Source organism: Megalobrama amblycephala, linkage group LG17, assembly GCF_018812025.1.
Source record: "Megalobrama amblycephala isolate DHTTF-2021 linkage group LG17, ASM1881202v1, whole genome shotgun sequence".
Classification (NCBI taxonomy): domain Eukaryota; kingdom Metazoa; phylum Chordata; class Actinopteri; order Cypriniformes; family Xenocyprididae; genus Megalobrama; species Megalobrama amblycephala.
In genome coordinates this window covers 28781969-28794210 of record NC_063060.1, presented here as the reverse complement: position 1 = coordinate 28794210, position 12242 = coordinate 28781969, and the positions used below count along the sequence as shown (strand labels likewise).

At 36.0% G+C, this 12242-nt stretch overlaps 1 protein-coding gene across 3 annotated transcripts in view; it reads left to right on the top strand.

Moving 5' to 3' along the window:
* Positions 1-5421: 5421 nt before the first annotated feature.
* Positions 5422-12242, top strand: part of dpydb (dihydropyrimidine dehydrogenase b) — a 159155-nt gene continuing 152334 nt past the window's right edge. Inside the window, exon 1 of one of the 3 annotated variants that reach the window (XM_048162301.1) lies at positions 5422-5712. In XM_048162301.1, coding sequence (XP_048018258.1) covers positions 5674-5712 — 39 coding nt within the window. In that variant the 5' untranslated portion in view covers positions 5422-5673. The remainder of the gene's footprint in view (positions 5713-12242) is intronic. The other 2 variants (XM_048162300.1, XM_048162299.1) reach the window with 2 other exon arrangements.

Below are 12242 nucleotides of genomic sequence, written 5' to 3'. Positions count from 1 at the left end.
ATGAGACTGGTGCGGGAATATACATAAGCTTGATTTTGGCGGACGCGATCTGCTACGCTGCTGCTGCTGCTGAGCAAATACAAGAATTTGTTCAGCTTAGTTCAAATAACAAACAAAAAGACAGGCTGCTGCAAGAAAATTGAACCCCATAGCAGATCTCTACAGGTGGTGCTGGGGAGGAGGAGGGACAAACAGAAGCTTTCATAATCGCACAGAAGGGCTATCGCAGGCTAAGTTAAGTGGATTAGGAAGTACTTCTGATTGGCTGATGCCATGCCGTTGGAAGAACCAATCAGTGCTCGGTTAGAGTTTCATGTCTGAACTATGCGTCTATGATATTTCACAATAGTACTGCTTTTACTGTATTTTTGATCAAATAAATGCAACCTTGTTAAGCATGATAAATTTCGTTTAAAAAAACAATAATAATTTTCCTGAATTGAAACTTTTAAACGGTTCAATTGTTTTATTTATGAAAAGGATTTGCAGTGTGATATTTGCAAAATCCACACATTTCAGATTAGATGTTGACCGGTTATATATAGTCTTGTTTGTGATTGTTTCTGCATAGCCATGAATTGTGAGGTGAGCGACTCGCTCTCTTCTCAGGCCTCTGTGTTTTCAAATGATGTTCTTTTTCATGTCTCCACCGAAGATGTGCTGCTGAATTCAGACCTCTGTGGAACACTGAAGGGAAAATGAAAGACTGTAAATGTTTAATGCTCTACCAAAAAACAGAGAATAGGATGTTAATATAAAATGTCATGCATTTCGAACCTCGACGCTTCATTCGATCTGAATTTTCACAGACCTGTCATTTATATGAATTACTGTATCAATTAATTGGAATGACTGGGAAGCTGCGTGGTTCCTCCTGGAACAATATTGCAGTATATTTCTCTGTTGTTTCATCATATCAGAAATAGTTATGGTTTCCAATATTCTTTTTGTTCTGGATGTCTGCCAAGTTCTACACAGGCAGTGTTGCCAGACGGCAGGCATTTTCAATCCAGAATGCTAAGACCTACTGTGGTTGGCAGAGAAGAAAAACATTCGAAGCTTGACATTTGTTAATGCTCTGTCCTAATCCATGGAAGACATAAATGTAGAACAAAGAAAATAATAATAAAAAAAGAATAGGAATTCTCGAATTTCTCGGTGAAGAATGTAGGAACTGTTGAGTGTGCAGGTGGAGCAAAGAAAAGAAAAAGGAAGAATCTCCTAAAATCATGGCAACAAAAGTCCAGGCTGAAAACCGATGAAAGTGCTGTAATTTTACATGCATGCAGCAAATAGGACATTTCCTCGTGTTACTCTTTTCAGAAACCTCAAATGTTTTTTTGTGACAAACATTATTTACAGAGGTTTTCTGCAGAGCCCAACAAGAAAAAATGAAAGGAAAATGGAAAGTGAACCAAGATCTGTTTTTTTCTCTTCCCTGTCGCTGCCACTGTCACAGGAGGTAGCCTGTTAAACGCAGGAAACCGTTTGGTGTGTTTCTCTCTCTCTGACTGCCACACAACGCTGTTTGTCATTCCCTTTTGAACCGTTGCCTACCGGATCAAAGCATGCATGAAAGTGTGCAGGTTAGTTAAAACCAGAGATGTGTTAAACCACATTCCATATGCACACGCACACACAGAGAGCTCAGTCACTAAGGATAGCTGCACTCTGATGATGAAGCAATGTGCTTGTGCTTGCAAATAAAAGGGAACTATTGATGCTGTAGAAATCACAGGTATTTTTGAACCCCTGAAAAAATGGCTTAGATGTTATAATAATTCATAGACCTTATTATTGATAGACAGATTAATCGGTTGCTATTTGGCCATTTTGAGATTATCTGTATAATACTTGGCTGTTTTTTTTTTTTTTTTTTTGTCATTTAATACTTCCAAAATCTACTGACAGTCTTGTCAATGGATAAATAGACATTGAGACAAATAAGACGCTTTATGTTTAAAATGTTTTTTTGTTTTTTTTACTGAATTTTGAATAAATATTTTGTAAAAACAACTTAAGTTATTACTTTTTAAAATTATTTTGCTATCATTGTATTTTATATAAATTACCATTCAAAAGATTAGGTTTTTTTTAATGCTTATTATTGCAATTTAAAATGCTTTTTTCTATTTTATCATATTTTAAAATTTAATTTATTCCTGTGATGCGAAACTGAATTTTCAGCATCATTACTCCAGTCTTCAGTCACATGATCCTTCAGAAATCATTCTAATATGATGATTCGCTGCTCAAATTAAAAAAAATATATATATATTTTCTATAATTATCAATGTTGAAATGAATTGATTATATATACTGCATATCATATACTGCAGTGGTGATTAATTTTTTTTTTTTTTTTTTTGGGGGGAAATTTTTTTCTGTTCAAAAGGACAAAATTGATCTAAAATGCAATTATTTTGTGATATTATGTATTTACTGCAACGTTTATTCATGTCGAATAGAAGTAAAAAATTCTTACCGACCCCAAACTTTTGAACAGCATATATAAATGAAACAATAATATAAATGAGCTAATTTTAATAATTTTTGTCTTTAAACTATATTTGTTTATGTGTACAATATATGCAATGCAATTTAATGTTACCAAAAAGTGTTCATTCTAATTCTTTTGCTAACAATTTATTTTACAGTATCATTGTTACACGTTTCATGTAGTTACTGTAGTAATAACTATAAATTTTGCGTAATTACATGCAATTAACCCTAAACCAAACCCTCATTTTAACCCTAACCCTATAGTAAGTACATATAGTTAAAGGTGCAGTAAGTGATTTCTGAGAAATGCTGTTGAAAGTGGATCAGACAGAGCACCAAAACAAACTTGTAGCCAATCAGCAGTTAGGGGCGTATCCACTCATGATGTGTTGCATAGCGTGATTGTGAATTAGGGGGTGGAGCTATCAAGATAGGGGTGTGATCCTTTTGTTTATTTTGGTGATTTCAAATATCAACAATTTCTCAGAAATTGCTTACTACACCTTTAATTATTATTACTCAAACGTACTTAAATGTATACATTACAATGTAACACAGACACCTTAAAATAAAATAAAAACCCACTTTTTTAAATATAAAATATATATTATATATTCAAAATTCTAAATATTTTAAACAAAGTGTGTAGTTTGACGTTTAATGTCTTTCTTTGTGTTTTCATTGCCCATCAAACAACTCATGTGGGTCGACCACTGCTTATTATCTATATATAGTTTGATTATGTAACAGCTGAAGTCCCTTTTTGTTAAGTATATAGAATGTACGACAACCTACTGTATATGTAACCTCGTCAAAACTGTTTAAAGTCCTTTAAATATACAGCCGGCTGTTTTGTTTTACAGCAGGGCAGTGACATATCCCAGTGTACTGACAGCAGTTCCGTTCACAAACGACTAATCAAGCCGCCTTCCTTCGCTTTGAAAATGAAAGGACACTTATCTGATGTCAGGTTTGTTACTGCCCAAGGACTGAGATCATTTCTCTTTCAGCACACAAACGCTGGATGACGAGAATCAATCAAACACTGATTCACCGAATTGGCCAACACGGAGGAGAGGAAAAATTCACGGGAGCCAAGTGTGTCATCTGTTGCCAGAGTCTGTCTGTCTGTATGCATGATGACAATGCTGTGCTGGATTCTGGTCCGTGCGTGGATGCTACAACACTGGGTCTGCTGTACTACTACAGCTGCTTGATTATAATGATATTCTGACCCCTGCTGATTCTAGAGGATCCACAATCCCTCTGATCAGTAAGTTGCCTCAGGCTTATCAGCTCTCAGCATGAGGAGGCTGCTGTCCCGAACATAAATATTAGATTTGAAAAATATAGGCCGAATATGAATCTAAACAAGAGCAAATAGAAAATACTTTTTGGGATGTTATTTTGGTTTTTAAGATTATTTACGTGGTGTTATTTATATCGTACTGAAAATTGCATTCAAAGTGCACTAAACTCTGCGTTTGTGTTCTGATACTGTGATTATAATGAGTGGCAAAAATAATTGTCTTGAGAGAATGACTAACATTGTGTTGAATGATTATAATGAGTGATAAAACTAATTGTCTTGCCATAAAGCACAACATTTCATTGAAGGCTACATAGATGCTGCAAAAAAGGCGCAAACATGCACCACACACACACACACACACACACACACACACACACACACACACACACACACACACACACACCACTGAGAAGCTCAGCTCAGCTCCAGAGTTGCAGATTTGAAAAATAAAGCTCCTCAGCAGTCGGCAGGTGTTTGAACATCAAGCCCTGCTCACGTTTGGCCTGCTGTGTTGGGTTGGAGAGAAACCCGCTCTGACTGCAAAGACGAGAGATGCAAGCAGGCAGGAGGAATAAACACTAGTGAACGGAAGGTGAAGTGACCTATTTCTAAATGTGATGGCAGAAGTGTCTACATAAAAACAGGAAAACAAAGCTTCTTGTCTTAAGGCTAAAGGGAATTACAAGCCATTCTGTATGCTCATTCTCTCATATATAAATGAATGTACTACAGCACAATATTATGATGAAAAACACATCTGTTGGAAATATGTACATTTTATAATAAAGCAGAAATCTGTAAATGGCTTTGTGTGATGATTTACTGCACTCTGGCATTGTTTAGACACATTTAAATACACTGATTTAAATAAAAAAAAGTGATGTATGAACATGAGGTGGATCATAGATTAATCCCAACTGTTTTCATTTTAATAAAATTTTCCATTTCCATATTTGATTTCATGGCTGTTAAAGCTAAAACATTTGTAAATGCCTTAACTATAACATATTGAGAGCACTATACTTGAATATTGCAAAATACAGCTTAGAGACATGGTAACTTGGAGTCATCAGACTTTGAACCTCATGGTTTACTGAGGAAAAAAAGAGGGGGAGGGGCCAGTGACATAGATTGGATAAGCCACTCCCCTTACTGTGATACTGGCTCAAAACATTTAACTCCTCATTGCACTCTGAGACTGGCTGAATTAAACTTCCCAATGCCTAGAGTTATCCATCTTTCAGTATTCTGATCCCATAAGGTATTTTCAAATATATAATCTGACCCAAGCCACATGAAGAAGTAAAATGATATAAACTTGCAAATTATGTCAATTTTCAGATTAAATCTGAAAAATGTCAATATCACAATATAAAATAGATAATGTACAATTTCAAAATAGTCCACATTAACAATTACTATAAAATAATAATATAAAATTCATAATACAAATGTATACATGAAAATATAAAATTGATTCTCACGTGTGCACGTGCAGCCGAGCTTTACCTTCAATGTAAACTTTGACCCTCTAAACTTCGTCTGTAAAGGAATAAACCATTTCAATCAGAACTGTTAACATTTCGCCTGTTCGTGTCAATTAAAACAATTAATGGGTTGAAAAGAGACACTAGATGTGAGCAGCGTTGGTTTAAGAATAGCTCTTTATCATGTCTGCGTCAAAAAAAAAGTTCACAGCTGCTGCTGATGTGAGATGTGTGCGGTGTCATAATGGACTAGTCGCGTGTTTTACGCGCGCTCACTAAAGTTCTGAGCGCGTGCTTAGATCTACTAGTGTCAAGAGCTCTCGCGTCTCTTAACGGAGGAGAGATCGGATCATATACTGCAGACCGGACATAATGGCTACTATGTTGAGCAAAGAATTACCGGATATCGAGGTAAAGCTACACGCAGAGTGTTACTGAGCTTTGTATATTTCGGTAAGACGTTTTTGCACACTTATCTGTTGCTATTTTTGGGCACGTGTCCATGGTTTAAAGTCAGGTAAGGTGATTTGTGTGGGAGACTGAGAGGCAAAACTTCGAAAGTTGCACAGTTGTGCAAAATACAGGCACACTGAGGAAGAATAACAATAAATAATAATAAAACATTTGATTTTAATAAAATACAAATATTTACTTTTTATGCTCTTTTATTATAGCCTACTTGTTCAGCATGCCTAAAAATAAATAAGAGGTTATTGCACAGCAATGTATTGATGGAATTATTATTTTAAATTATGATTTTTCAATTTCTTCTCTTAATTTGCAGTTTTGAGTTACATGGAAAAGCTACATATGAGGATTGTCTACAGTCTACAGTATTTAAAATTGAAGGACAGTTATAAATCTTACTGAATTTTTATTAAAAGGTGGAGATGAAAAAAGGGTCAACTAAATAGGCTTTTTTTTATACTTGGCCTTATGTACTGCTAGGAAGAGATTTCAGGACCTTGGACAGGGACCCTCTCAGTAGTTTAGATCACAGTAGCTGTTCAAAATTGATGAAGCCATAATTAGTAGCTTAATGAAAATGTACAGTTCCAATTTAAGGATCATTTCCTCCAGATAAACAAGTGTACAGCCACGTATGTTACACATTTTCTTTTGATGTGCAATGCACTTTAGAGACAACAATCCCTTTGATTTGTGAGCAGTGCATAGTGGCCTACATTGTATATAACTAGGATTTGTTTTCCAAAGCAAGTGTACAGACATTGACATGTCAGTAGCTTTGCATTCCTTCCTTTTTATACTCTTAAATAAAGACTGTTAAATCATGTTTTGTTTCTATCAAGTGCACTTAAGCAAGCAGGTTGCTAATTTAGTGGTCAAATTAGTCTAGAAAAACAGCATTGAATGTTTTTCTTTTTTTTTTAAATACTTCATGTCCCTGAATTAAAATCAATTAACTTAATCAAAACATAATTGAATGTTTTAATTTTATGCCTTTGAAATAGTGGGGTATTTTAATTTAGGCCCAACAGACTCTTCCTCAACTCTAGTGTCTCTGGGTGCTTTTCAATCAGCTCCCTAACTTCGAGCTTGTGAATCAGTATATTGAGGCACTGGTAAGGACCCTGGCTCACTACACAGTGCACTGTAAAAAAAATCCTGTTGTTTTTACGGAAAAATACCGGCAGCTGTGGTTACCAGAACAATACTGTAAAAATGACATCAAACCGTAAACATACTTACGGAGTTACATGTGAATTTTACATTTTAAATATGTATATTTAACATTGGATTTCAGTAATTTCATTAACTGATATAATGTTAATTTACCCTCCTAATGAAGTACTAATATCTGTTTTGTATCTTTATAATACACTGACAGTCACCAAACACAGTGGTGATGAGAGTCACATGATGAATCAAAGTTCATCACAAGCAGCTTTTCCACAAGCTGAGGAGGACAATACTAATATATAGAAGGAGCACACAGTGTCATTCACACACACACTAAACACCATCATGGTAACATGCATGAAATTTTAAAAATGCAATAAACCTTAATTTAACAACATTAGATGTAACATAAAACCCTAATTTACATAACTGATTAGAAAAAAATGAGAAAAACTAAGAAGAAACACAGTTATTTCAACAAAAATATATCAAATGTGAAGTGTCACGCAGGGAATTGTGGGAATGTCAATTTACGGTTTTTCACTGTAAATTTTACAATGAATTGTTATTTTTCACTTTCAAAAACTGTGAATTTAACGGTATTTTACCGTAAAATTACATTAAATGTACTGTTAGATCTATTACAGTTATTCACCGTATATAGTACGGAAACTTTCTGTAAACCAATTAACAGTTTTTCACCGCAGCATTTTTACAGTCTTTTACTGTTAAAATCACGGTAATTTTTTACAGTGTGGGACAATGGTTACTCAATTTCCGGTGACATAACTATGTAAAACATCAATGTACAACGTTGTAGAACATCACCGCTGGTATTAATCAACAACAGGCAGGACCTCTTTTTGATATTATTTTTTATTCTGTTTAAACACATTATTCTGTTACATATCATTACAATATTCAGTCGAATATTATAAATATTAACTAGATTTTTTTACTACCTTTGTTTACTAGCTTAATACCTGCTTGCATATAATAAGAAATGTGAAGTAATTTCCGGTATGCGAGCATAGTGAGCATCGATGCTCCTTGGTTTTTGTGGTGCATTGTGGTATTTTTCAGGGAGCGTACGTTCCGGTGCACTGGAAGGATTATGCGATTGAGACAGGCCTTAAAATGGCTGACTCCCTGATCAGTGCCCTGACTACTCAACCATAAGGAGCTGATTGAGACACACCCTCTTTATTTCCAATATTAGTTCCGGCTGTCCGTAGCATTTGCCATGTTTGATCTAGCATTAGCACATCTGATTTACATGAATCCTATCTGTTAGCGGTGAGCTTAAGAGAACATCTTGGTATGCACAGCGCATGCCGGATGACATCTCTGCTCAGGTGAGATAAAGCTTTCTCTTTTAAGTTGAGCAGATATGGGCATTGACTTTCATAGAGAAAATAGAACTGTTACTGACGACTCTCATTAGCATTTCTATTCATGAGTGTTATGACTATGGCCACGTGACCTTGGCGTGCAGAGTGCACTTAAAACGTGCTCTAAACGACTCCTGTCTGCCACTGAAAATACCTCACTAAATGTCATAATAATGGCTGTCCGTGGGGCAATTAAATTGGCCATTCATTTTGGCAGTGCTGTCAGACGTCTCATTTTAATATCCTGCTTTTCCAAGAGCGCTAAACGTGTGCCTTTGTGTGTGCTCACGGATTCATTAAAAAATCCTCCGGGATGGCCATCAGTGTTCGTTAAAAACCAGATTAATGTGGCCGCTTACACAAAGGGCTACGGCTTTTTATGGAAGGCCCCGAACCCCGACAATGACCACTTCCTGATAACAAGTCAAGTACCGTGATAGAAAATTGTCGACTTAAAAGCCAAAATTGCAATATGAACGTTATGAAAGCCCCATTAGCTGACAGACATCCATATCATGGATGTCAAAGTCAGATGCTGTACCTGCTGGAGCTTTTATTCCTGCCATAAAAAGAAGTCCTTCTCAAGTTCTGGAGGAAACTTGGGAATATTTATAATCCAGTAATGGTCTGCGATTACATGCGGTGCTTACCGAGACGTTGACCTCATGAAATATGCTACTGATGTAAGTGCTTATATAAATGGTTACATAGTAGGGGGATAAACGGATCGTAGTTGATTCGTGATCTGTACGGACCAGGCCCCTCGGTTCAGCACGCATGTGATTCACGGATTAATTGCAAAGTTTAAAAATCATAGAGTGAAAGTTTATCATCTGCACGTGTTTTGTCTTGTCCATTTACATATTCAAGTGATTTTAAACCATTGCAGCACAAGAAGAACTTGCACGCTGTTGTCTGTGGGCACACAGCCACACACACCTGAAATGTGCACACACAAAGAAAGGTGATAGCGCGTGAACACAGATTCCTCTTTCGCATCTTATTGTGCTTGAACGGACAAATACAGACAAAATTATGACAAAATACCCATCAAAATATTCTAGTAAACACTGTTGGTTATGTCTTAAGTGAACGTAAATAGTTGAGAAAGAAATCAGATGTGTATCATTATATTGGATCCATGCATTCGGTCTTAAAGTGACAGCAGCCTATCTGCTTGTATTTAATAATGTTTGAACTTTATTAGTTAGGCTAGTAGTTTTTGCTTTGACATTAAAGTACTTAAAGTATGCTTTAAGTAATAAACAGAAAGCAAAGTTACCAAATTATTTTATTCTTGCTGATCTAAAAAATGATCCAAACCGTGAGTTTTCTGATCCGTTGAATAATACACATGCGGTCTGGTTGCACAAGGGAGATACACCACTCTATGTCAGTGAGCAAAACAACATTTTTAATTTTTAAAAAACATTTTTAATTATTTTATGGTGTAAAATAATTAAGATATATATATTTTTAGATTTCTAGGTTCCAAATAATAAAAAAGCATATATATATATATATATATATATATATATATATATAGTACACCATATGTAAGGTTTGCAGAATCCTTTTTTTTTTTTATCTGACAGCAAAATAAAACAGCAAAATAAAAACGTTTAGTCTGTAAATGTAAAATTTTTATGCTAATGCATAAAAAAGTAAGTGTTCGAAAGGGCATTGATGAGCCAGCAACCCTTCAGCTTGGGTTATCACACTGTCATCCACTCAACCGGTTCATGACCCTAAGTCAATGATTATCCCAGGCACTAGAGAACGGTATTAGGAAATCTGTTCACAAACACCCTGTTCAAACCCTTTGGATGACATGGCAAGCCTCTCCTCTGGGACGCAGGATTTTGAACTTGTTCCACCCTGTTACCTTTCCCTTAGTTTGAAATAATAAATATTAATACATAGATTTTCTCAGTCTGGTCCAAGACCAGTCTCTTAAAAACTAGTCAGCACCTAGCCAACCAGTCTTCTTTTCGGACTAATATAAGTTATAATGACTAACTTGTAAGGCTAATCTAATCAGTTTATGCAACCAGACACAGGACTGAGGCATTTAAGACTTTAAAGGCAGGGTAGGAAATTTGTTTTATAAATATTTTTTTGTTATACTGGTTGAAACTCTCTTTACATCCTGATAATGATCAATAATAGTCTAAATATCAAAACATGACATATATCTTCTTTGGAAGTCTCAGGACCAAAACATGTTTGTCCAATCACTGCATTCGGCCCAATACGATGTCCTACATGCCTGTCAACACATATATTTCCATACCTCCACGCACCCTGCTTGCGCAGACATTACATGTCATCAGAACGTTGTAGACATAGTCACTGTGCGCCGTAAACAAACAGCAGTCATCTTTTACAGTTCCTCCTGAACCAAAACAACGAGCTTATGCTGTGTTCACACCATGTCGTAACCGTATTTACGCGTCCCGTGATGTTCTTACCCGGAGTTGTTCACCCCCTCAGAAGATTTATGCTTTTCTATGTCAACATTATCAACGGCGAAATTAATCTGCAGCAGTCAGGTGGTACAAAGAGCTCTGTAAATTGTTTACATTCATTATGTGCTTTGAAACATGAGGTAATTTAATGCCGTCTCTTGTCTTGTGACGCTTTGCAAACTCTTCTGTGTACGTCCATCTGTTTTGAAGGAGGCATGGCTTTGGAAAGTGCTCTGAAGGAAGGATGGGATCTCACGCTTTCAAAGCTAGCTTGCTATTGCTAGCTGCTCTGAAATTGCCTACCCCTCCTTTAAAGGGACAGTTCACCCCAAAATAAAAATTCTGTCATTATTTACTTACCCTCACGTCTTTCCAAGCCTGTATCACTTTTTTCTTCCGAGGAACACAAAAGAAGGTATTTTGAGAAATGTCTCAGTGTTGTATTATCCAAATAATAGTAGTCATTGTGGTCCAGTGTTGTCTTGACCCCACTGATTTTCATTGCATGGACAAAAACATTTTTCAGTATGTCTTTAATGAATCATTTTAGGAATGTTTAGTACCTTTTTAATCAAAATAATGTGAAGCATGTGTGAACATGGTTGGTTGAAAATATATCAGCAGGTCTCTCATAGATGCCTAGCCGATGATCAGCCACGTGTTTCTGCGTGAATCAACTCCGATTCACTCGTTAGAGTGTCTGAAAATTTAATAGAAGCTTCAGGAGACCTTTAGCTGAGCAAGATGATGTTGATGCCAAATGATCTGTATTGCTCTCTATAATTATGTTACAGGACTAAATGATATTCTGGGCTTGTGCTGAACATTGCTGGGCTGCTGGAGTGCTGTGGCTTCATTGCAGCTATGGAGGATCAATTCCTGTATTGATTTCAGGCAAAAAGACTAGGCAAGAATCTCTGTAGATTGTGTTTAACTATTCCGCCTTAGGGAGGGAGGGGGCTGTGTTATGAAAGATGAAGTGTGCTTTGGAAAGGGGTCAAGTTGCCTACATTGAGATCATTGCATAAATGCTTTTAGTTATGAATTTGCTCTTTTCTGCATCTGGATGATGTTTCATTAGTATTAATTATAGTAGAGAACACACCTGAACTCATTTAGACAGAGACAAAAGCTTGCTTTTAGTGGACTCTATATGGGTCATTCTACAGAAACGTCCACTTTTCTGTCCCTAGACTTTACAGAAATATTACACTTGAAAAACACTTTAGGATTACAATTTTTTTATATTTTAATATGAAACAATATGTTATTTGAACAATGAAACCTTGTTGAGCCATCAATGTGGCAATATTTGTTTTTTAATTAATTATAAAAATTCCAAGCGCCACAGAAGTGCTCGTCCCCACAGTCATGTACAGAGGGAAAGTGCTTTATTTTGAGCTCACAAACAGGTTTTTCTACCATTTCAAATACAATAATG